The sequence below is a fragment of the Acartia tonsa genome, chromosome 3 (assembly GCF_053477335.1).
Source record: "Acartia tonsa isolate MP-2025a chromosome 3, ASM5347733v1, whole genome shotgun sequence".
NCBI classification, from domain to species: domain Eukaryota; kingdom Metazoa; phylum Arthropoda; class Copepoda; order Calanoida; family Acartiidae; genus Acartia; species Acartia tonsa.
Genome location: NC_137262.1, coordinates 24,330,312 through 24,357,953, shown reverse-complemented (window position 1 = coordinate 24,357,953; position 27,642 = coordinate 24,330,312). Strand labels below are relative to the sequence as shown.

Here is a 27,642-nt window from a genome sequence, read left to right as displayed (position 1 = left end):
TTGTATAATGGGATCCCTGATTGATAGCTAATTTTTATATTTAGTGAAAGTGATGGAAGGAATGGTTGGGAAAGTGGGGAGTTATACAATCAAGTTAAAATTATTTTTAAAGGGTATAGTATCAACTGAAGTTTTATTGAAGAAAAGCTCAAAATATCAGACTTGGAATGCTTAGCTTATACGTGATGGTTACAGAAAAGCTACGGTGAGATAAACTTTTTTTTATTATAGATTTTTCACACAAAATTAAAAGATTACATTCTTTAAAATAGACAGACATTATGATGACAGTATCGCATAACTGAATCATCTTTTTAATTTAGGCCTTTTTTTAAAACTTATAAATTTAGCTACTCCTTCTATCAATATTAATTATTTAAAAAAAAATAGCTACTAATCTTTCAAATACAATAAGTATCTTTGAATAAACATCCCAAAAGTAGGCGAGTATTAAAAATGCCTCAAGCATCATGCATCTTTTACAATGTTGGGGGAAATAAACAAAATCACCATTTATTCTTAAATGTATTAAAATAACAATGATTTTATGTCCTTAAGTTCGCAATTTTTGTCATACCATAATGAGATTTATAGCATCCTTCTGCAGATACCATCACCATCACTGCTTATCGCTAAAATAGTTATTGGGAAACGTATTAACTGACTTACATGAGTAGCTTCGCTACTAAAATTCCTAGTTTAATAAAAATTTAACAAAAACAGTATATTAAAGAAAACATTATAAACCAATATATATGATTATACATTTAGTACCAATCAATATTATCACAGAATTAGATATTTTTAAAATGTATTTGTAAATAATCTTTAGCTGTACAAAAGTTATAAAGTTAGTAATTCATCACAGGACTTACTCAATACTACTGAACAAGGATGACAACATCCATAAAAGCAAATCACTGAAACGGTAGGACAAACGGACACTGACACTTTTATAGTGGCAGAACTGAATAATCAGAATATAAATGTATAAATGTCGAAGCAAAATTGTAAGTAAAATTGTTGAAAAACTGCTTGATACAGAATAATGTTTATGGACATACTTACATTTTTAGAACTTGATTATAGAGTTTCTTCGCTTATAAAATTGTACTTTGTTGTCCCAGGAATCAGTTCACCAAAAATCAGATCAATCAAATTATTAGATCACATAAAAATTTGTCGTTAAAAAAGTAAAAAAATCAACATGTTTAAAATGGACGTACGGACATTCTGGTAATGATTATAGAGTTGCTACGCTTTCTAAATCGTACCTAACTACTACAGGAATCACCATGCAAAGTTTGAAATCAATAGGACAATTCTAACATGCCTAAATTAGCGAAAAAAGCTATCTGTTACGGACGGACGGACCGACCCTAATTATAGAAAAGCTTCGCTTTTAAAAAAGGATACTTCCAAAATACTCTATATATATATATAGTGTAATCTTTAATGGCTTTGTTTTAAAACATTTCTACATATTAATTGCAAGAAAATAATTACACTATGATTCATTAAGTTCTTTCGTGAATATATAATATATACCTTTAAATTCAATAATCAACATTTACAAAAATTATTTAGTAAAGATCTTTTTTCTTATCATTTTATTAACATCATCAAGAAAATCAGATCTCAATGTGGACTGAACTAGGGAGTTGACCAGCCGAGTCCTAGCTTTCACCGTCATATCCGCCACTAGCACTGTACTGATTGTACACTCAGCTAGGCCTATGTCACTACATTGTACTTGGTACTGCTTCATAAGGCTTTTCTCATACACCTAAAATATTCGTTTTTAGTAGCGGAGCTAATCTACAAATTGATAAGTCTGTATATCATTAGTATAGTCAGAAATACATCTAAACTGAGAGTGTTCATGGTATAGCTACTCAATGAAAATGACTACGTCCACATAACTAAAACAACGTTATGAATTATGGCTGTATTTTTCAAGAGAATTGGAGGGTGTTCGATGTTATCTGTACTACTTATTGTATTGCTACGCTACTTATGAACATAAAACATAGTTATCTTACTATACTATTGTCTTCAAATTTGAAATATTGTTCCTTTTAACATGTGACAGTAAAAAATTCTTAATTATTTAAATATTTTGTTATTTAATTGTATTTCAATGTTCAATTTTAATATTCACCTTATCTAATATCGTCATGGAATTAGGAAAATAAAATTAAATCAAAAATCCAAAAATAAACCATTAAATTGAAATATAGAAAGGTAAAATAGTCCAAATATAAAAATACTTAAAAATACAAAATAGAAAGTTTCGTCACTAGAATATTTGAAGTCTAAAATATGAGAGAATTGGACTCTTCTTGTCTAATAATGAATAGTATGTGCCATTAACTCCGCAAAATAAAACATTTTAATTCTATTATATATAATAGGTATAGTAGTAAGGTTTTTTTTGCCTGAAGCAAAACTACTAAACTGATTGAGTTAAAGTTTTAGGGAAGATTCATATGATATAGAACCTGGTATGGGATCAGGGTATTGTATTTTAAGATTCAAGCCTTTGGATGGTTTTAAGCTATTTTATCCCTAGATGCTAGGGGCGCAGCCACTAGTAATATCATAAAGCATTAATATCAAGATAGCTAAGTTGTAAAGTTTTAATTATATACAGCATGACCCTCAAAAAAGTATTTTTAAGCATCTGCAGCCCTTATTTCTCAATGAATTATAAAAAAATGCATATGTCCTTGTTCTCCATAGTATTCCACATAAGTAGATATAAAAATATTTTTTTTACCTCCATTAACACCGGAGATTTTTAGAGCTAAAGTTTTGAAAAAGTGACTGAGGAAAAAGTAACTTTTAACATGAAACGACTTTTTTAGCAAAATTAAGGTAAAAATCCTTTTATTTTTGTTACTAGCAGAAACTTTATACAAAAATAAAATAAAAAATTTAGTTTTTGAGTAAAAAGCATTTTTTTACACATATTTTTTGAGTCTTTTTAGTTTAACGATATTTTGAAAAACTTACTTATTAGGCAAATTTTTTTAAGATTAAAAAACCAAACAAATCTTTATGAATATAGCAGGAAAATTGTTTTTGTTTCACAATCCTAACTTTAATAACAAAAAAGTTATGTAGAAAATAAAATCAAAACATAATGATTTTTTTGTCTAAAAAGCTTAATTAACCCCCTATTAAATTATTGAGATGTCAGAAAAGTAGGCGGAGCAACTGTCATAATTAATCCTTTTCTCAAATAAGGGTTAATAAATAACCTAAAATTTGCAAATAATCAATTCATTCAGTAGTATTTTTTGCCATTAAAAATTTATATTTTTTGGTGGAATAAAAAAGAAATAATTAGTTAACTTGTTTTTCTTTGTGTCTCATTATTCAGTTGCCAGAAAAACATAATATAACCATCCAAAAAATAAGAGAAACAAAAAAAAATTCTTTTTCTCAGTCACTTTTTCAAAACTTTAGCTCTAAAAATCTCCGGTGTAAATGGAGGTAAAAAAAATATTTTTATATCTACTTATGTGGAATACTATGGAGAACAAGGACATATGCATTTTTTTATAATTCATTGAGAAATAAGGGCTGCATATGCTTAAAAATACTTTTTTGAGGGTCATGCTGTAGTTTTCCCCATATATTTCATCTGTTCCACAAACATATTTTTCTTCAAAAAAATCTTTTTAAGTGGTGGGGGGGGGGGGGGGGGTGGGAGTAGAGTGGGGGATAATAATCTCGGTAATCAAAAAATGATAGAGTTTAACTTAAAGTCGAGAAGATAAAACATTATGATAACCGGTTCTACCCCTTTATTCTCTTCCCCACTTTCAGGTAGGAAGGGTGACGCAAATTTCAGGCCCTAGATTTGGCAATTTGAGAAGAATTTATTTTTATATTATAGCGAATTAGAGAATCTAGCAAGCACCCGCTTTTATCTTATAGAGAAAACAAGGATGACAACATCCATAAGTAGCGAAGCACAAAAAATCGTCGATTGGAATACGTACAGGTAGATTTAAAAGGTTTTTACCAGAATCAAGAATAGATTTATTGGATAAAATAAACATGAAACCTTGTTTTATTTTGCATGATGACGATGGTCAAAGTAAATTATATTAAAGATGCTCATAACAATGGGAAAAAATATTTTGATACAGATATCCCATAAAAGTTTGAAAATTGCATCAAAATAAACAAAGATATGGGGAAATATGTAAAACATATAAAAATAGCCAAAAACCTGATAAAAGGCAGTCTGGCCGTCATGGTTGTTTTATTAAAACGACAAAAATTTAATTTTTAAATCCTTAACTTAAAAAAATTGGAAAATCGGACCATACCTATACACTTAAGATATGGAAAAAAGTGTTAAATATATAAAAATAGCCTAAAACCTGCTAAAAAGGCAGTCTGGCCGTCATGGTTATTTTGTTTAAAAGACGGGAAATTTAATTTTGATATATATAACTGAAAAATTTTGAAAATCCGACTATAAACACTGAAGATATGGAGAAAAATGTTAAATATATAAAAAACAGCCTAAAACCTGCTAAAAAGGCAGTCTGGCCGTCATGGTTGTTTTCTTTAAAAGACGGAAAATTTGATTTTTATATCTATAACTGAAAAATTTTGAAAATCGGACCATAAACACTGAAGATATGGAGAAAAATGTGAAAATATAAAAATAGCCTAAAACCTGCTGAAAAGGCAGTCTGGCCTTCATGGTTGTTCCTTTAAACGACGGGAAATTTAATTTTGATATCTGTAACTGAAAAAATTTTGAAAATCGGACCATAAACACTGAAGATATGTAGAAAAATGTGAAAAATATAAAAATAGCCTAAAACCTGCTAAAAATCGGTCCGAACGCCAATGATGTTTTATAGTCAATTGTGCTCCTTAATGATGGGAATGTTGTCAAAAAATTTCAGCATTATATCTTTTATAGGAGCTGAGTAAATCCCATTTCCCCCATAGCGTTACGGACTGACTGACGGACTGACTGACAGACGGACAAAGTGAATTATAGAGTAGCTTCGCTACTAAAAAGTAAATCAAACGACGAAAACTGAGATCTGAAATTTGCGTCACCCTTCCAATATGACGCAAGACGCATGACCGCTACGACCGTGGAATTATTTTAAACCTAATCCAATAAATAGGTTTGAGTGAAACCTCATTTAAGAAAATAAAATCGTTTGCTTCTAGTGTTAATGTCAGCTTATAATAAGGAATCCAAACTTTCATGGAGAAAATAATGTCACACCAACTATTTGATATTTGTGTAAAAAGATATTTAATTGCATCTTTTAACTTCTAATAAAAGAATTTATTTTTATCCCTCACAGTTTTAATTTTGAGAAATAAGGAAATATGCAATAGAAATGAAAACATGTTCATTAATTTAAAAGGTTAAAAAAAACGTTTTGAAGATTCCCCAGACCAATAAACATTAACTTCAGAACATAATTTACCTAACAGTCTGTCTATACTCTATACCCATTGATTTAGTGAAAATAGAATTTACTCAGCTGCTATTATTAGACAATATCTAAATTTTTTTGAAAATATTCCTTGGGTCAATACCATCTACTCAATATAATCCTTATATAATCTGTCTGTTTGTTTGTACCGAAAGATCTCGCTAACCGCTGAACCGATATGGTTCTCCTTTACAGGGTAGCTTCTAATAGGTACCGGGAAGATTTATAACATATTTGTGGGAGGGTACAACCACCCTCACAAGAGAAATCAACCCTAGACCCCCCCAAAAAAAAAATTTCTCAAAAAAATTGGGTTATCTGATTCAACTCCCCCCTCTTCAAGTGCCCCTATAGGAATACAATTCTATCTTTGTGCGACTAAAAGAATTTTTTTTATTCGCCTTATCCCAGTTTCCGTGAAAAATCGTATTTGTAAAATGAAAATTAATATTCAAATATGAAATGAAAAATGAAATGTACTAATAAAAAATTATAAAATAAAAAGGTGCAAACGCAATTTATTTTGTAACAAATAATGAATTGTAAAATTGTTTGACAAATATTGAAACTAAAGTTGTTATAAATAAAATCTCAGTTAATTAATCTTTAGATTTGGCGCAGAATATGGTACACTACTAATCCATCTTTAAAAACTACTGCAGGTGTTTGTCCAATCCTTTACTTGTCACTGCAGCGTCTACCTTTTTTTACAGTTTCAAAAATGACCCGCAACTGTGGCTTAACACGTAGACATCCGCTCGTAGTCGGGGAGGTGATAGGTTCGAATTGCGACTTAACACCGCGTCATAAAAATTGTACCTACTGCTGCTACGTCAGGAGCACGAGTAAAGGAAATGCATTGGCCCAAAACAGGCACAACACATTACTATGAAGTTACAGGGAGTAAGGGAGGGGACAATGGATCGAATATTCAATTTTTAAGAGTCTCAGACTTTGGGTACTGGCTCAAAGGGAATGTGCACGAATTCAGCAGGTTCTGACTGACTTTGGGTACTAGCGCATCAATGCCCCGCTAACTAGCTGAGTTAGTTTTGAATAAAGCAGACAGAAAAATTTGTTATTGATGGCTGGTTTTAACAAATATTTTTTCGCAAGAAAATGTCATTTCATGTATAGAAACTCTACTGTGATATTTATGTATTAAACAATCTAAGAATCCCTTGAATTTAAGTGGCAGTTTAAAATAGGTATATGAGAAGGGTTGACGTAGTTCTAAACAAGATTTTTCTAGTGATTAATTACAGAATGTTTACTACATTGTGATGTATTGGTAACTTAATTTTCAAGTAATGATTTTTTACTTAGAACTAATTTTGTTCTAAATTATATTACCATGATCCCTTTACAATTTTGGTCAAATTTTCTTGATAAATCTGGTTCATTGCTTTTCAGCGAAAACTCTTAAATTGAATTAATTGTCCATTGTCCCCTCCCTTACTCCCTGATGAAGTTACGACTTTAAGACAAAGGTAACGCAATCAAAGAATTGGTTGTCTGTTGGGTGTTTTTTTAACCCAATACCCTCGGTGTTTGGTCAGAAAAAGGGTCATCCTGGGTTAGTGTCATGGACAACAGCACGCCCATATGAGGTAATTGACTAGGTACAGGTTAAAATTTTAATAACAATACCTGTAACAAAAATCCAGGTTTCATCATGCATCCCCGGACTATTTGTTGTGATATTCTCAGGTTGAGGTCAGGTAACAAATATCTGTCTGACAGCTCCAACATTTCCAACAACTCAATTGCATTCAATCTAAACAAAAAAAATTTCCATAAATTTTTGTAAATAAAATTTTTATACAAATTAATACGATGTCTACATACAATCTATCAAAAATCCATTGATAATTGGACGTCCAGGGGGAGGGGAGTGTAAAATTTTTGGTAATGCATTAGATTTCCTCACTTTCCCTAAAAAAGGTTAAGCGTCTAGGATAATTTATTAGCACAGAATTTTTGTAAGCTAAAACTTAAATAAACCATAAAGTTTCATAAACTTAATAATAGAACTATTTGGAAGTAACTTATTTAAATATTATTTGTGAACTTCTGTGAAATAAAGTCAATATAAGAAATCGAAGAACTGGTAAAATAAAGGAGCAAATCATTATACTTCAACCCACCTCCCTCTCATATTTAAAAATTAGTTTGCAGCCCCAGTGGGAATCTCTAAACCTACGTATTTTATCTATTTTAGAGGAGACAAATAATAAGGATTTATATAATTAAAACTTGAGGAAGTTGGTTTTGAATACCTTCATAGTTTAGAGGCGCAGCCGCTAGTGGTCATTAAAAGGAACTATTTTAAAAATAGATAACAACTATTAAATAAATAAATAGTTGGTTCCAACTCTTCATTCGGTTCTTCAAGATAATTTTTCAGACAATTTAATTGTCAAAAATTGCGCATTCTTTTTGCAGAAAAAAATCTACGAACATTCTTGCTAAAAGTTCAGTGACCTAGAAACTAATCCCCATAATACTAAAAATAATATTGATTTTGTCAGAACTACATGTTCAAAAACGTCAATCATATCCTTTTAAGTGGCGAGGCTACTATATAATTCACCTTGTCTTTCCGTCTGATTAAGGAGAAAATTGATTTTCTCGGCTCCTCTTTAAGATTTAACGCTGAAATTTTTGTTATTATGGTTAAGGCGACTTAAGCGCATCCAGTCTAAATAATTTTTTGTTCGTTGGACTATCAGTAACACTATAAAGTAATTCCATCCTCATAAAGGAAATCTGATCATCTTTGTTTCTATTAGAGTAATAAAGCTGAATATTCCTATGACCTATGTACAACCAGTCTATACATTATTTTGTCGGTTTGTTGTGTTGATAAAGCTTTGAGCTATAGAGATGAAAAGTTTTGATAAAGATTCGTATGACCAATGTATAGTTTCCAATCTATGTAGTGTCCACTGTCCATCCGTATGTCTGTATATGTAATATAAATTAATTTTTCAGTTAGTTTATTTAATTTTTCTTTATATTTCGCAAAATGGTTTTATATACATGTTTATCCTTGTTGATAATATTTATGATATAATAGAAATATGTGTCGTAAATCATAATGTTACATGATATCTAATAATTATAAAAATGATATTAAAATCCATTATGAAACTTTAACGTCTTTGACTATATTTAAATACTTTTTTAGACCTTTTCTTTTTGATAATAGATATTATATTTTCCAGATTTTTAGAATTCAATTGACCGAGAAAAACAATATCTATAAATATCATACAATGTTTCTCAGTACATCCGTCCGTTCATCCATCCCTTATATCTTGATAACCACTGAACCAATTAGGATGTGCAATTATGGTCCTGTGATGTTTAGAAGATACTTTCCGGTTGAAATAGGACAACCCATATAAAGAAGAGCAAGTCCATATTGGTTAAGTGGTTAGCGAGATAACAAGCTAGAGAAAGACAGACATTAACAGAGACAAACATCCCGTTACTTTATAGAAGGACAAATTGTTACCTTGCAAAATCTAGGCACCAGTCACATCCTGTTAAATGATGCACCAGACATTCCAGCGGTGCTGCACTAATACCAGGAATATGGACACGAGAGGTGCTAGCTTCCCTAAAATTGAAACACATTAATGATATTGTCAGATCATATTTAAACTTTGCGTAAAATTTTAAATTTGTTTGCAGCTTCGGCGTTTCTAAAAGTCAAATTGTAAGCTTGTTTTTATCAATTCCATAGCTCTATTTCTTATTTTTCTTATAAAACTTATAAAAACTTACAGAGTTATTGTATTATTGTGCTTTTTTTACCTGAATCCACCTTCCAGCATAGCTGCAAATACACTGGACGCTGTTATGAGCAGCTGTCTGTTTGTACTGACAGTACTCCCGTCTTCTAATTCCAGAATCAGATCATAGGACTCATTTGATTCATTCTCTCTTAATCAAGGATAGGTTTGAAAATAGGTAGCACAGCAAACAATATTTTAGAAAAGAAATAAAATAGTCTGGAAGTTAAGATTTCAGAAAATAATATGTCTTAAAATTAAAAAAATACCTATAAATTTTAGATTAGTTGTCTTTGCAAATTATAGCGTTTCTTGGAATAAAAAATCAGATGTACATTAAAATTCAGTTTGAATTCTTAAGTATTCTTTTTATATTTTTCTAAGCTTAGAACATAGGTATTTCTTTCCAATATAAAATCAATTTTGTAATTGATCATGTTATATTGAGAAATGATAAGTACATGCTTATTCTTTTTTTGTGTACTTATTTTCTTTAGAAATATACTGAAATATGATAATCTTGACGAATAAAAGGAATATAAAGATAATCTGACAGTAAAGTTTCCTTATTTATAACTTATAAGGATAGTTAATCAAATCACAAATAAAAATCAACTGATTATTTCCTCCACAGATCGAAGTACAAAGTCATTAAGTAGATGCTCAAAGATCAAGAGATTAAAGAATAAAGGGGGAATGAGCTCTATGTACCTCTTCGGGGATCATGTCCGGAATTTACATTGGGTATTGGAAATCAGATAATAGCGTCGAAAATATACACATAGACGAATCCCTACTAAAGAAAAGAAAAGAAAAGAAATTTATCAACAGACGAAAAGGGTCTCCACCACTTGGGGCAGTGATCATTAACACAAAATAATCCTTTGTCTATCTCTTCTAATAGAAGCCAAATCAATAACATTTTCATTTTGGGAAGGTGACACAGACAAATTGAGTCATTGACTAGCGCTGCTTCATATAATCTTACCTGAGACAATCACTGATGACTGCATCTGGAAGGGTGAGGTTAGGTGAGACAACTCCCACGTGACCTGCCACGGTTGATAAACATAAAACTGTATCCTCCAAGACATCTTCATCTGAACTCTGAACATTAATGTTGAAAATGTTGATTTTTAAAATATATTCTTTCTAGAAAAATATTGAGAAACGTAGCAACCCATGGAAACAATTGATGTTTTTTTTCGCTTTTTAAAGTTTTCTTAAGCAATTTTTTTTCAACCATACTAGATTTGATTTGTCCTAAAGAAATATATATATTACCTAATTAGGGCGGGATTCTCCCTCAATTTCAAGTGATCATCAAAAGAACTCAAGAGCATCATCCGCTTGTAATGGGATGCAAAACTCTAACGCCCACTGATGGATAATATGTTTTTAACATCCAACAGACAACCAACCCTTTGATTGCACGACCTTTGTCTGGAAAGTTGCATCTGTTTATGGGCCTAGACATTTCCCCTACTCTAACTATTAATGTCACGCACCCGATAGCAGCATTAGGAACCATTTTAATTATTCTCAAGGAAAAGGAGGTGAAATATTCTGTTACCTGTTCTAACAAATCTATGAGTAAATCCAAGCTCTCGTGATTGATGAGAATATTTGCAAGCTTTCTTCTCTCTTTTACCAGCTGAGCTGATGATATGGCAATGTTGATTTTAACATCCTAAAGAAATTTTGATAAAGTTTATAGCATTTAAATCTTAAAACACAATTATAGAAAAATACCTAGGGTAAGGGGGGGGAAGTTTCGGTAAGGGGCTATTCTCGGTAATTTCGACCTACCTTCATTAAATGACCTTTTTCTCCATGTTCCTTTCAAATGACAGAAAAAAACATAAAAGCAAATTTGTTCCTTATTAAATTGCCTACAAAAAAGTATAAAATGAATTTTTTGTGAGATGAATATTAAGGGTACTTATTGGGTCTCAAAGTCGGACAAAAAAAAATTTTTTCCCAAAAATTTTTTAGTAGGTGTGTAAAGATCGACCTACACAAAAATTGGTAAGACCTAGAGCTGATCTGAAAAACTTTTTGAACTAGAAATTGCCCGCTTTTTCCAAATCCGTTGAGAGCTTTAAAATCGGGTTAATATTTTTTTCAAAAATGACCAAAGTTGGCGCCGGGGGAAAAATCGGTAATTTCCAAAAATAATTTACTATATGTATTTCACTAACATAACCTTAATTTTCTCAGGAACCATTTGACCAATAGAGATGATTTCTTAAACTTAAGCTTTTATGCTTATAAACTACCTTCTAGTTTAGAAGTCACCCCCTTGCCGCCAACCCCTAGCCCTCCGGGGCTCAAAAAACCTAAAAATTAACCTAACCTTAATTTTCTCAGGAACCATTTGACCAATAGAGAAAATTTCTTAAACTTAAGCTTTTATGCTTATAAACTACTTTCTAGTTTAGAAATCACCCCCCTGCCACCAACCCCTAGCCCTCTGGGGCTCAAAAAACCTAAAAATTAACCTAACCTTAATTTTCTCAGGAACCATTTGACCAATTGAGATGATTTTTTAAACTTAAGCTTTTATACTTATAAACTAAGTTTAAGTTTAGAAGTTGCCCCCCTGCCGCCAACCCCTAGCCCCCTGGGGCTCAAAAAACCCTTAAAATGAACCTAACCTTAATTTTTTCAGAAACTATTTGACCAGTAGAGATGATTTCTTAAACTTTAGCTTTTATGCTTATAAACTAACTTCTAGATTAGAAGTCAACCCCTAGTCCTCCGGGGCTCAAAAAACCCTAAAAATGAACCTAACTTTGACCAATAGATATGATTTCTTAAACTTAAGCTTTTATGCTTTTAAGCTACCTTCTAGTTTAGAAGTCACCCCCCCCCCCCCCGCCAACCCCTAGCCCTCCGGGGCTCAAATAAAATTTAAAATTGAACCTAACCTTAATTTTCTCAGGAACTATTTGACCAAGAGAGATGATTTCTTATACTTAAGCTTTCATGCTTATAAACTAACTTCTAGTTTAGAAGTCACCCCACTGCCGCTAACCCCTAACCCTCCGGGGCTCAAAATTTAAATAAGAAATTTTAATTAAGGTTAGGTTCATTTTTAGGGTTTTTTTGAGCCTGAATACCTTACCTACTAACCCTATTGATGTTATAAATAACATTTTGACACAATATCATGTTATTCCTAGATAAAAATGAACAGAAAGAAATATTTAAAATGAAAATGTATGCAGGGTGAAAATGGTGAATTTTTGTCAAAGATGACACTTTTGCTTCAAATTCAATTTTTGAGGTCAATTTTTAATCAATTTTCATGTTTTTTGGGCTAAATCTATAGTTCAATGTGAGCTTTTTTAGGATCAGGCCTAAAAAGTAATAAAATACGTTTTTTTCTTATATCAATTTTAAGTTTTTTTAAAAAAAATTTTCGAAAAAAAAAATCGAAAATTAGCGTCTTTCAAAAAAATTCATTTTTAACATAGAAGGAATAGTCCGATCATTATGAAACTTTTTGTGGATAATCCCTATAACCTATACTAATTATGATTATTTATGTTCGACTGGCCGTTTGGCCGTTTTTCATCGATTTTTTTTAGGTTGAAAAAAATTACCGATATTTCCCCCGGTGGTGGGGAAATATCGGTAACTTTTTTGCGGTCAATTTCGGCCAACTTCTAAAAGTCCTAGGATAATGTCCTTTTAGGACCTGATAGTCCTTTCCGTAAGCTTTCTACTGGTCTTGGTTTCATTTGAAAATATTAATATTTACCCCATTTTTTTCAAAAAAACCGAAAAAAAACCGAAATTTCCCCCCCCCTTACCCTATAATTATAAACATTTAGATTAAAATTGAAAAGTACCTATACTATTAAATTTTAAAATAATCTAAGACCTTACAAGTAGAATAGGCAACTATATCGGTCATGCCTTTAGCTTTAAGAGGCCAAATATGTGAGGGAAGGGTGACAACCACCAGTGTTCTTATATAAAGTACCCCTAAAAAGCAACCCTGAAAACTACAATCGAACTAATAACTTCGTTCATCTAATCCGATAAAATTGTGTGCTTCACTATAATATCGACATTTTTGAGGTTGCCATATTTTAAAATTTACAAAGTGTTTGATAAAGTATAGAGTCAATAATTTACTAATACCTGTCCAAAGGAAGGTGTGACCAGCCTATGGCAAATCTCTCCCTCTCCATATCCTGTTTCCGCCAGGGCTGTCAGATTCCTCTGGATTTGGGCAAAACTTGTTCTTACAGCCTCTTCGTGGCTCTTATTGCTGCTGGATTTATCATTGGTCTCTCTGTTCCAGACCTATTCAATGTATTCATATACAAATTAGTTTAATTTTCTACCACATAGTTTTTGAAATATCAAGACTTGAAAATCGTCTTTTTAAATTGCATATATCACAAAGACAATTTTCAGGTCTTGATATTTTAAAAACTACGTGGTAGAAAATCAAATTCATTTCAAATATATGCTATTTAAATGTAGTTTACCCCATTAACTAAGAAAAAATATGCGGTTCACTAAATTAAGTTCAAATGCATTTCGTGAAACTACCCCTTTGAGTCAAAATACCAAAAGGACAAAATAATCAAAATGACCTAATCTTTCCCCTTAATTCTTTTAAGTGCAATTCTCCGTTTTTATATTGAAAAGGGAAAAGGGGAGTAGATTAATCAATCTGCCCCTGCCCCCCCGCCCCCATAATTAATAACTATTATAAGGTTGTGTGTAGTTAAGTGGTAATTTACCACATGGAAGTTCTAAAAAGAAAATTAAAGCAGAATAGACACTTGGTAGAAATAGGAATATAATTCAAACAAACCCCTACCCAACAAAAAAATAAAACAAAATAAATTACCTCTTCCATTTTTCTAATGAACCAAGTTGGATGTCTTTGTGTTAGAAATGGAAACAGACAGTATAAGTTCTTTGAAAGTCTTGTGAAAATCTTCAAAATCCTAAGAAAAAGAAAGGATTGTAACTATGGTAGGTATCCAATGTACTTGGAAATTAAAAGATTAAAATTTGTACCTTGGAAAACTGTCTTGGTCTTTGCAGGCTAATTCAAAGAGGCATCGCACTGTTCTAAAAAGTAAATAAAATTTACAAGAAAAAGATAATGGATAACAACACCTATAAGTAGAAATTATTAGAAACAAATAGAGTGCATTATTTGCCAAGTGGATTACTTTTCTGCACTAACTCTCCGATTTCGGTAATACTCTATATTTTGGTCCGTTGGGTGATTCAAGAAAGCTGGATGGATGCTTCTCATATGAGAGTGGCATTAATTAGAGTGCACATTGGGGCAAATCAACCAAAAAGGGGATTTAATTATTTAGTACCCTTAAAATTCATCTCACAAAAATTTCATTTTATACTTTTTTGTAGGTAATTTAACAACAAACAAATTTGCTTTTATGTTTTTTTCTGTCATTTGAAAGGAACATGGAGATAAAGGTCATTTTATGAAGGTAGATAGAAAATTACCAGATTATCCCCTCCCGAAAATAGCCCCCCCTTACCCTTTCTATCTATCCATCGATCTATACATCTATCTATCCATATATCTATCCATCTATCTATCCATCTATCAATCCATCTATCTATCCATCTATCTATCCATCTATCTATCCATCTATCTATCCATCTAGAGGTTTTGGTTATCAGAGCAATATGAGAATTTTTTAGTAGCGCAGCTACCCTATCACTAGCTTTTTGGGCCCTTTAAAGTGTAACTATGTCAATTGTAGTCCGATTTTAGTGTTTAAAGTGTCAAATTTGGGGTCATGGAATTCATTTCAGTAGGAGGGGAGGGGATGGTGTAAATGGGGGTGGATGGGGATCCTTATTTTAGCAAGCTACAAGTTTCACTTTATTTTTATGTTTAATAAATCCATTATAAATGTGGGCATGATTAACATAAATTTTTATTAACTAATATCTATATTTATAATGATATTATGATTCTTGTTTACTGTTTATATGTATACTAGCGGCTTCGCCCCTAGCCTCTAGGGGATTTGCCCCAAGAGGTAATTAAACAAGGATGACAACATCCATGAAAGAAGCGAAGCTCTGAAATGGAAGGACAAACGAACATTAACACTTGTGAAGTGTCAGAACTGAATATTAATGCATGTCTATACAAAATTGTAATTAAAACTGATTAAATACATGTTACTGTTTGAGGACATACTGAAGTTTAGAGATGCTTCGCTTATAACATCACACCTTATTGAAAAAGGAATCAGTATTCAAAAAATCAGATGAATAGGATATTTTTAACATTCAAAACCATTATTTGTTGTCAAAAAAGTAAAAATCAGCTTGTTATAAATGGATGTACGGACTTTCTGGTAACGATTATAGAGTTGCTGTGCTTTCTAAGTCGTACCCAACTGTTGTAGAAATCAGCATGAAAAGTTTGAGATCGATAGGACAATTCTAGCCTGTTTAAGTTAAGTAAAAGATCTAACTGTACTAGACGTACGGACGGACCGACCCTAATTATAGAAATATAAAAAAAAATTGGGGTTTTTTATTTTTGAAAAAGAGCTTTAAACAACTACAGGACCAGTAGATATATTCCCTGAAGAGTAGAATTCAATCGATTTAGTGGTTAGCGAGATCTTAACGGATGGGCGGACAGACAAACAGACATCAAGCTACTTTGTATTATATATTAACACCTAGGGATCTAAGGAACAAAACAATAACCGATTAATATGTACATCCCCAATATTGATACATATTTAATAAATACATATTTAATTAATTATATTACAAAATTATTTGTCTGTAGATGAGAATTAGTGGTTGAAAAGTTTTGACACTCATCTTAATGAACCAACCAATAAAAAATCAATTAAATTTCCTGAAGTTCTTATGCTAACGAATATAAAAACGTTATTATAAAACTTTGAAGTTTGGGGACTAGTGTAATTAACAGTCCCCTCCCTTTCTAAATAAAACTGCTGATGTTAAACATGAATACCATGTAACTACATAATTTAAAATCAAAGCATTACCAATAGACAGACAGATAGACTACTTGCTAATTCCAATTTAGAATGATTATAAGAACCTCACGTTATTTGCATATTAACTTTACGTTTCCGCAGTGAGGTAGGGGTCATTGGGCTGTTTATAACACTAGTCCCCAAAGTTTTACAGTTGTGTATTCAAACGTTTTAACTACTAACTTTAATCTACACAAGGGGTAATTTTGTGTATTATCATTGGGGATGTACAACAATTTATTGGCCTTTGTCTTATCCCTTTAGATCCCTGATATTTGTAATAATCTATAGAAACGATTATTCAGTTACATTAAAACATCAAACATAAAAAGGTTTAGATTTAGGTTTAGCCTTCCCCCCCTTCCTCCCGTCTCCATCATTTAATGCAATAGAACTTGAAAATATTCATTATCAACTTTAATTCAAAGTCTAATCAAATAAATATTTCTTATAACTATGTTTTTGCGTCTTTTATCTATATGTATTACATCTTTCATTTTGACTTTAAAAGCGCATTTAAAAGATTTTCCTAACAAAGTTTTCGTGCACCCAGCCTCAGAAAACGCGCTAAAAACACCTACGGGGGCGCGGGGGGGTAAAAGAAACCAGTACTGGCGATTAAAATATGTCTTTGGGTAATCAAATATCGTTTTTTTAGCCGGCGACACCCGGCGAAAACATGTTTCCTCTTACTGTCTTCTAAAATGTTGATTAAAAAACAAACAAAAATAAACTAAAATCTTGACTTCAACTATAATTATTTAGGACTAATTTCTTCAATTTGTGTTTTTTTCTTTTATACTGTCAAAATATATGTAATGCATGACTCATCAGAAGTTATTTTGTCTAATTACGTTAATTCTAAGAGATTTTATAATACTTTTAAAATTGTTGGTGAAACACAAAAAGTATGCCTTTTTCTGTAAGAAAATTTTTGCATTTCTTGACTTCCATGCATTAGAATATTTACTTAAAAAGCGTATTTTTACGATTCCTTTGAAATCTGATGTACATTGGGTATGCTAATACTCATAGAATGTTTGAAACTTGATTTGGGGGTGGTGAATTGTTGCCCCTTGTTGCCCCTATGTGGAGTGGCTTAAAATGGAACACCTGCCAAAACTCTAGGCCAGTGTGATGTAAAAATTAAGTAGCTTTCACGAGAGTTGCGAGTTAGCTTGTAATGTAACATAGAATAAAATCAGCTGTGCGCTAAGATTACCAATCAAAGATTAGTCAAAGGATTCATACCATCAATTTCAGTGTGCATCTGAATCCTAACTTTAAAGAACCAGAGCTACACACATATTAAGTAAACTGTTAATTGGTTTCTTTTAGCTAAGGGGTCTTAATATTATATTGCGGAATATTTAAATCAATACTGCTCTTACTTGATAGATGTAAGATCTTCATGCGGTCTGTCAGCTTGTGTTAAACGTGACAGAACATCCAAAATCCAATCAATTCTTCCACCACTGCTTTTCAAACTTTTATCTTCTGCTTAAGATCAATTTGTATGTATGATAATTTAATCATGTAGAAGATAGCTTTATTATATATTGCAATTTCACAAAATATTTTTGTTTTTCTTCCCTTTAACCTAACTTATTAAAAGGCTTCATTTCATATTTTAAAATTTTGTTTTTAAATGTTTTTGGGGATTGTTTTATTGTGTATTTTAAAATCTAGAGTAAAATTATGAATTCCACTGTCTACCAACTGAATTACCTTAAATTCTTGAATCAGTTGAGTTGCTTAGGTAATTTATCAAATACAATCATTCCTGTAGTAGAATCAGAAGTGCTTCCGGATTTTCTTTCTTCTCGAATTGTATCAGCGGATTTTCTAACCTTAAATCGTAAGTATGATTTCTATTATTTTAGATAAAACAATTTAATCATAATAGAAACAACAAGTTGAATATTCAAAGGAAATAGTGAAAAAGGTTTCGTGATTTTTTTGTGTTTTACTTTTGTAATTTTTGTATCTAAAGTATGTTTACTAGCCACAAAAGGAACACGTTTTAAAGTGGTGTAATACCTGCGGAGAAGTAATTGGAGAGGCAGAATATTTATAAACTGGTGGTAGAGCCAACCTTGGCCGCTTCGCGGCTGGTAACACTGTTGTGGCACTCAATGCGGCGCTGCTACCTTCTTGACTTGGAGCAGGCAACACTGTAGTTCCTTCTGACATACCTAGACAAGCCAGACTAAGAACTAAAATCTTATGAGAATAATAGGTGGTATTAATATAAACTTATATTTATTTAAATTGTAAAATGAATATTGTAATTTAAATAACCTTATTGAACATTATACCTACGGCATGGCAGAAAAAGATAACAATCTATTTTTTCTAGAGAATAAAAATTTCTAATGTTGTCCTGTCCTATTTATCAAAAGGTTTGATTAAGCTATTGGAATATCTTATTATTGAATTTAAAGAAAAAGAAAATCACCTGTTTGGTTGTTTGATGAACTTTGAATTGGATTTTCACTTTGGCTGTTGCTGTTACTTCTTTCTTTTTCTATTTCTTTTTCTTTTTCTTTCTCCTTTTCCTTTTCCTTCTCCTTTTCTTTTTCCTTTTCTTTCTCATCCTCTTCGTCAGAAAAAGTTTCTATTTCAAGTTTTATTGTGTGAATTTGTGAAGAAGGGTATTTTCATGAGTGTTTTGTAGAGTTAAGTTATGTTAATTTTAATTTAATAGGTACAGGCCTGTAGGGTTAGGGCCCCCTGCAGGGGATAGTTTAAAGAAAATAAAACTACTAACATTTATTTAAATTCATCTTAATAATAATGGTAGTAGGGTTTCTGTGCTCGCTAGACAAAGTAAGGGAAAGAACAATAATATTTTTATACTGTTAATATTACAAGTTAAGTTGAAAGAAAAGAAAAAAGTAAAAGCCATTTAAAAGCAGTCATAACAAAAATGGGCGAAATTTCTATTAAAAAGATAGATATAATTAATGGTCATAGATATTTACTATTTACTGTCAATATTGATAATGTAGCTAATGCAGCTTTTCAACCCAATTATAAATTCGATTCCTTCGGGAAAAAATGTAAGGTAAGCTACTAATATTTCAACAAAATTTTCCTATTGGTGAGTAAGAAGGATCCAAAGGTGTTGGTGAAAGAGCAGAATCTTGAGATGGAGAATAAGATGGCAGGATTGGTGAATACATTGGTATAGAACCTGCAAAATAAGCATTATTTACATTAAGTGTTGACAGATTTAAAAATATGGAATTAGCTCAGTACCTAAATAAATCAAAACCTTTTTGTATGTGAATTATTCTATTTCTATTACCATGATAACTATGTACTATAGTAGCTGTAAATTATATTTAACCTAGGTAATCTGGTTAGAAGCAAAAAAAGCTAAATCTTTAAAAACGATTCCAGAATCATACCTGATGGTCATGGAAGATAATAATGAGAATTAGAACATATGTAACATAGAATACAATCAGGATCATAGGATTCTTACAACCAATTTCCGTGTGCATCTGAATACTAGCTTAAGAGAATCAGGGCTACAACAAACAAACCAGGAGAATATATTTAAGATCGGATCGGACACGCTATATTTACTGAAGATTTTTGTGCAAGAAAACTTAAGCTAAAGCCACGTGAATATCCATATTATACCTGAACTAGCAGTAATGCTTAATACCTGGATGGAGATTGTAGATACCCTGGATCAGGAAAACTAGTACGTGAGCAGACAAAAATATTGCAGGTCAAATTTTTTGTTACCTGGAGATTGTGGAGACCCTGGAGCAGGAGAACTTTGACCAGAGTGGCCAGGTGAATATTCCAGGTCAGATCTGGCAGGTGACATGTTGCTGCTGTCGGCAAAGGATAGGTTGCTGTCCCCAGCTAAAGAAAAAAAATAATATCAGAATGAATTTGTGCGTAATTCGAAACATGCAACTTCAAGCTAACATAAGTTAATAAAATATATATAAGTAGAAATCAAAAGGTTAACTGAAGAAGAATTAAAACCTGGTGACATAGTAAATCTTGATGGTGAGCTTTGAGGGGAATATCCACATGAAAGAGGTACAGGAGACCTTAATATAGTAGAATTATATATCATAACTTGACATTAATTTACTTTTCAGCGGAAATTCCTTGCCTTGCCTAACTCATTAACATGCTAAAAAAGGAGTACTTAAAGAAAGATCATAAAATCAATGGTTTGATTTCCAAAATATATTTTCAAAAAATCTACTATACCTACCTATATTATGTCTAGATCTGAGTTGCTTTTATCAACAATTTCTCAAAGTAATTTAAAACTTTACCTATCTGGCGATTGCAGCAAAGAGGGTGGGGACAGGGGAACAAAATCTGTCCTTCCAGGAGAAAGACTTAATCCAATGACAGGACTCATGCTTCTGGAAGATGGACTTGTCCGTCCACCTCCTCCACCGTGAGATGTTCTTGGACTTCTCTCCGATGTTGAATGAATCTGAGTAAATTCAATTCTTGTTTTTACAAAATCATTAGATTAAATTGAGATGTTTCTAGAATCTACAACCTATAAGAATCATAATTATAATATTTCTTTGTATAGCAAAGCCGTAAAAAAATTTACAATACATTTTTGTTGTTGAAAAAAAACTTCCATGATTTAATGTCAAAATTCAAAGGCGTTATTTTTTTGTTTATTTTGACAATTCACAACCACAGCTCAGTCGTTTTTTTTATAACATTTTTGAGAAACCCAGGCCAAATCCTGTTCTAAGATATTAAGTATGGTAAGTAGAATCTAAAAATTGATAAAACAATTCCGAAATTATAAAGCATAAACAAAAATTGAATTCCTGTCTAAGTTGCATAAACTGTTCCAACTCATACTGAACAGCCTGATAAGATGGAGAATTGATTCTGAAAACTGGTCCTTGGCCAGAAGCATCTGCAGCCTGAGCGTCTTCGTTCCCAGTTGATTTTTCATTTTCTGTGTTAGTTGCTTCGGATTTACTTTTAGCATTTTCATCTAAATCAATACACTAAATAAATTTAAAATGATAATATTGATTTCTTTATATAATCAGCATAAAAAGGGTAAATCTAATATCACTGGAGTAAAAGTTTTTGATTTAACAATATTAGGCATAACCAAAATAAAAATCCTGATAAGGATAGGGTAGTGCGGGGTTATTCCGGTCAATTTTTTGCTTCAACTTAAAAAAAAACATACTTCCCAAAAACTTTTTCCGGTTTTTAAGAGTGCAAATGAAAGATATGGCAATAACGAAGAAGCCTGTCTTGGTCCCGTTAAGATCTCGCAACTAGAAGTCGGTCAAAAATCGGTTTTAAGGGCAGCGGTTGGCCTATACCGGAATAACCCCACCGGTGGGGCTATTTCGGTCAGTTGACTTTGGGGGGGTGGAACACCCCCTTAAAATATTTTTTTTTAGACATTTTAAACTATGAGTAGAAAGCTGAGGTCATTAGCTTTCTAATGGTACTAGTCGCATGCAGATCAGAAAATTTTTTGACCACATTTTGCCCATTTTAAAAAAGTCGTTAAAATCGCATAAAAAAACATCGATTTTTTTCATGCAAACTTTAAAAAAAAATCATACTTTTTATTATATGATTAGGTTTTTTTAAGCTTTATACATAAATTAGAGGCAATTTCTGATTAGCAGGTCTTGGAATTTCTTGAAAAAAGTGATTTTTTCCCAAAAAATTTTTAACTTTAAAAATCCTGCCAGTTTTGACAGCAGTTTTTGATACATTTTTTCTTGTCTCAAATTGGCTAGGATTGACCTACAAGGGTGGTTAAGGTGTCTAAAGATGCAGAATTACATGCCTGACAATTAACTCCAAATGATATGGGGTCTAACTCTAATATTTCAACACATTTTATGCAACAGGAATTTTGAAATTACAAAATCTTGAATATGTACTCTAAATCTTGGAGATAGAACCCATATCCTGGGGAGTTTTTGTTAGGACATGCAAAGAGCTTTCTATAGACACCTTAAACACCTTTCTAGCTTAATCCTAGCCGATTTGACATAAAAAATCCAAACCGCGCAAAAATCGCAAACACCCTCTTATACGAAAAAGTTGCAAGGGTTTCATATGGAATTTTAAATCTTCTAGCGGTCTTTCTAATAGACATACCCCTTCTTACATGAGCCAATGCAGCTGATACATCTTCAGGAAAATATTTAAGGCGTTCCTTTGGGTGATATACTCTTCCCATTACTAAAAAAATGTGTCTGAAAAATTTTTAATGTTTTTACAAATTGAAAAGCTTAGGCAACAAAACATGACATAATACAAGCAGTAAAATGACTAGTAATGTACATCACACAACAGGCAAGGCAATGATTAAAGCTTAGGTCATGCATTTGGGTTGTTGTTCATGCTTCCAGATCACCTAAAAAAAAAATTAGGGTATTATACATTTATAAGTACAGTAATAAAAAAAAGTAAAAAAAGTGACCGGAATAGACCCTTTTTTTGAGACGAAAAAAAAATTATGAAAAAATCAAGTTAGAACAACGCCTCCAATTGCAAACGATAAATGAATGCCATATCTTTCATTTTACAAAAACCCGGGGGTCAATAGGACTTACCATTTTTTCACAATTTTAGATTGAACATGGCCTATTTTGAAATTTTTTTTTTGCAAATTTTTTTTTTGCAAATTTTTTGCAACTTTTTGAGGGCAAAAAAATCATAGAAGGAGTGATCTGACAAAAATTTGCTGAAGTAAGAAATGAAAGTATAGGCAATAAACTACAACTTTGCTTTTCTGAAGATCTCTCGCAAACGTTTAGAACACCGTTAAAAACCGGTTTTAAAAAAGTTGGTCGTTTGACCGGAATTAGACCCCCCTACCGCATTAACCCCGCACTACCCTACTCAATTTACCTTCTTTATTATCTGTATTTTCACCTTCCTTTTGATCTTCATTTTCTTCTTTATTTTCAGAGTTATCATTTTCTGCTTTGGCCTCAATTTCTTCCAATTTGGCATCCTTTATTGCTTTTTCTTTTACCTAAAGAAAAGATCAAAATAATAATTTATCTCCTATTTCTTGTTCTAGCTTAAGTTCTACTATAGGTAGGTATATATGATTATGCATAGTTATTTCACTTGAAAATGAACTATTCTTAATTTTTTGACATTAGGGAGAATATTATTATTGTTCTCTACAAATTAAATACCTAGTATGTTTCAAATTGAAAAATCTTAGAGGATAATACCGACCTGCCGAAAATTGGATGCAAAATATTGTATCATCTTTGGAGAAAAAAAAACTTAATTATGTCTAAATAATACTGAACTACCTGTTTTTCCTCAACATTCTGTAAATGTTTCTCTACAAACGCGACCAAGGACGGAATTAATCCAACTGACATGAATACATTCAGACTATGGTTGTCATACATGAACTGAAGTAAGGAGTTAATGACTCTGTCATGCATAGATTCAGATGTAGGTGATGTTAGAACAGATACAAATACAGCACAGCCGCCACTTTCGCGCAGCTTCACTCTGAAAAAGTTCAATTAGAAATTTAAAGAATCTTTGCAATCTAATAAGTTAAAGAAAGGTTTTTATTGGAGAGAAAGTTAAACTTTTACCGCCAAGTAGAATCTAAAAAATAACTACTATAGAAGAAACTGATTTTGTGTATGATAAGAATAATTAGCTAGGTAGGTACTTAATCATTCTCCTGGAATTAGTTAAAATAGGCTAGGTATGTTATAACTTGGTGAAACCTACCGATTAACACTTTCTCTGCAGTAAAGACAGAGTGCAGTTACAACTTGGTTACTTTCTTTGGGTTTTAATTTACCACTATTATATTTATCAACTAACTCTTTCACAACTCCTAAATATTAAATCAAATTATTAGGTGAATAGATAGAATGTCAATAAAAATGCAATGCTTTTTTAGTCATACTAAAATTATCTTAGCTGTAACAGTTGTTAACATGAAAATGTGAATGAATCTTAGGTGAGTATTTGATTTACTTCAACATATTGCAAAAATCATACCTATTATTTATTTTTCAAGTATCAAGCTTAAAAACTATTCAAGTTAGATTAGCACAGAAAAATTTTTCAACAAAAATATTAATTTACCTGAGTTCCCCAAAGTTGGACGCAAAGATGCATGTTGGGAAATATTAACCAAAGTCATCAAACTATGCTCCCAAATATCCCTAAAACAGTTTAAACATACGATAAGAATTAATTCATATAACAATTTAAGATTGTTATTGTAGTAGCCCTGATTCTCTGAAGTTAGGATTCAGATGTACACTAAGATTGGTTGTGAGAATCCTTTGGCCAATGGCTAGATTGGTAAGCTTCGCACACATCTGTATATAATAATATTGAATGCTACATTTCAAGCTGGCACGCAATTCTCGTGAAAGCTACTCAAATTATTACATCACCCTGGCCTTATTGAGTATGGCAATTTAAGATTGGATCCATCTAATCTATAATACAAAGTAGAACTATGTTTGTCTGTCTGTCTGTTTGTTTGTAGCGAAGGATCTCGCTAACCGCTGAACCGATCGGGTTCTCCTCTACAGGGTAGCTTCTCATAGGTCCCGGGAAGGTTTATAACTATTTTTTTGGGGGGTGGGACAACCCTAACCCCCCCCCCAAAAAAATGAAAAATCCCCCCCCCAAAAAAAAAAAAATTTTTAATTTTTTTTTTTAAATCTAAAACACGAAAAACCTCTTCAAAGCCCCTAGAGGCTAGGGGCGACGCCGCTAGTACTTCATAAAAAACTTCAATTTTATCTTAGTAAACTAGCCTTAAACGCCATGAATTTTTGGTCCTAAAAATTGGAAGGAGATAATTTCTTATTAGGACCTTTCCATCTCTATAAACTGAAAGAAAAAAAAACTTTTGTAGGTATAGAAAAAAAAACAGCTTTTTTAAAGAAACAGAGCAAGACACGCATCCAAACTAATTACAACTAACCTTAGTTCAGATTGACATAAAGAAGTAAGAACACCGACATCTGGAAATATTTTGGTGGCCTGGGCTATTGTAGCTCCATGGGTCAACTTAGCAACACATTTCAGCAATACCTGCATATAAAATAAAACAACCGGTCATTTATTTTTAGACAATCTGTAATACAAAGTAGAACGATGTCTGTCTGTCTGTCTGTCTGTCTGTCCGTCTGTCTGTCTGTCTGTCCGTCTGTCTGTCTGTCCGTCCGTCTGTCTGTCCGTCCCTTAAGATCTCGGTAACCACTGAACCGATCGGATTCTACTCTTCAGGGAATATACCTACTGGTCCTGTGGTGGTTTTAGGCTATTTTCTTGGGGGGTGGGACACCCCCAACCCCCCAAAAAAACAAAATATCCCCCCCTCATTTTTTTGTAGGGGATTTCCTTGGTCCTTTTACGTATTTTTCCCAAATTTTTTTTTATTTAAAATAAGTTAGAAATGAAACTAAAAAAAAATGTTTATTAAGTAGTTTGCATATGATATAAATGTCCTTAAAAACAAGGAAGAGAATAAACATATGTATATACCTTTATTATTTCTGGAGTTGTATTAACCTCCAATAACTTCTCTGTGTCAACTATTTCTGTATCTTGCAACATGGTTCCAACTTTTTCATACACACCTTCTTCGTCCAACCAATTCCTTAAAAGTTTTTAAAAAATCTTGCACTGTTATTTAGAGAGTTACTTTAAAGGCATGTTACGTGAAGGGTAATTAAAATATATTTAACTCAATCAATTTATTTAGCTTTATACCTATTTAGTTTAACACCAAAGAACTGGCCAAAAACTTAACAAAAGGTAAAGTAGAAGCTGCTTATAGTGTCTCCTAAATAGTGGACAAATGTTGTAGCATTTACCCACTTTTTAAAAAGACAATATAAGCAGCTATAGTAGGTAAAGAATTCACAATATTAAAAAATCGTATCATAACAAACCTATATTGAGGAGCGTCCGACATTATTCTAATACATCTCAACAATATTATTTGCATTTGTTCATCTGTTGTACTTTTCAATTTATGGCCTAAATAGAAAAAAAGACTTTTTTTCAGAATGTAAAAAAAATATATTAAAACCATCACTAAAACAGAACTCAATCAGTTCGAGCATTCGTTATTACATATGATCTTAAGTTTCATGACAAAAAGCTTTACTACTTTATATAATAGAATTTCAATTTGAATAGTTATCGCAGATGTCCTACTTTTTTAAAGTACGTTAACCATTAAATAAATTGGAGACCCTCACAAATTAAAGAATTAAAAAATGAAGTTTAATTTGACTCATTCTACCGTAAAACTTTATTTATACCTAAAGCCGAGGCTATTCCTTGTTGATGTAAAGAATGACAAATCTTTGGATCCATTGCTGCATTACTTGCTGCACGAAACCCACGCCTTTAATAAAAGTTTTGTTAATTCATGTATATTTTCACTTGTAAATATATCTTATTTTAATAAAAATCTACCTTCCTTAAAATACTTATATCCTCTAGATTTGTCAAGATTTTCATAAGTTTATTTACACCATTACATACCCTAAACATAACAGATATTATATGTAAATTATAATAAATTGGCTTTGATCAAAGTATAGAATTGAATACCTATCGGAAATATTCAAAAATGCTTTTTGCATGGTTCAGAGATGTTTTTATCATTTCTATTAAAGTTAGCATACTTACCTAAATATATTTCGAATCTCTAGATCTAGGAGTAAAGTAGCGAGGCTACTCAATGTTAAATCTAGAATGGTTGTATTTGCCTTTTCAAGCAAGTACAACAGATGTTCAACCAACCAGCTGCATTTTTCTGTGCTTGATTTCTTCAAATGATTCCTAAAATTAAGTATTTAGTAACATAATGTCTGGGATCTTCAATGATAGGAAAATATACACCATCTCCAATAAGATCCTTTAACTTTTTTAAAAGCATGGAAAAATGAAAAATTAATGAGTAAACTTTTACCTTATTTCTTGTAAAGCTCTAGTTATAAGTTTGCTGTCATTGCTTCTCAATCTTGCCACTATCTTTTCTTTCAATAACATTTTTACATTCAACAAAATATATTTTTCTTCCTGAAAACAAACACTTGACTACGTAGTTTGTGAAAAAAAATAACACAATTGAAAATTTGAAATATTGTAAAAGTTTAAAAGGATATTCAAATTAAGACGTATGCGATTTGTTTACATTTGATAGCAGACCATTTAAATTGTAGCAGACTTCTCTCTTCTGATTGGCTAAAATATTTGACTTTTCCTTTTCTAACTGAAAAATCACGCAACCTTGCAATATAATTGTCG

General features: G+C 31.7%; 1 protein-coding gene across 1 annotated transcript; it reads right to left on the bottom strand.

The window, feature by feature from the left end:
• Positions 1-709: 709 nt before the first annotated feature.
• LOC145313703 (uncharacterized) lies at positions 710-27,460 on the bottom strand. The gene is made up of 29 exons (XM_080153252.1): positions 27,305-27,460; positions 27,022-27,174; positions 26,813-26,875; positions 26,649-26,737; positions 26,274-26,361; positions 25,864-25,978; positions 25,301-25,410; positions 24,445-24,524; positions 24,082-24,190; positions 23,643-23,850; positions 23,224-23,350; positions 21,159-21,328; positions 20,634-20,803; positions 20,332-20,399; positions 20,083-20,205; positions 19,426-19,519; positions 18,782-18,945; positions 18,364-18,518; positions 18,110-18,173; positions 17,715-17,823; positions 14,333-14,386; positions 14,160-14,259; positions 13,439-13,603; positions 10,860-10,976; positions 10,275-10,393; positions 9,309-9,437; positions 9,007-9,111; positions 7,137-7,263; positions 710-1,786 (listed from the first exon to the last, which is right to left on the bottom strand). Exons 1-29 carry the CDS (start codon positions 27,382-27,384, stop codon positions 1,580-1,582), a joined length of 3,462 nt encoding a protein of 1,153 aa, XP_080009378.1. The 5' UTR covers positions 27,385-27,460; the 3' UTR covers positions 710-1,579.
• Between the last annotated feature and the right edge of the window lie 182 nt (positions 27,461-27,642).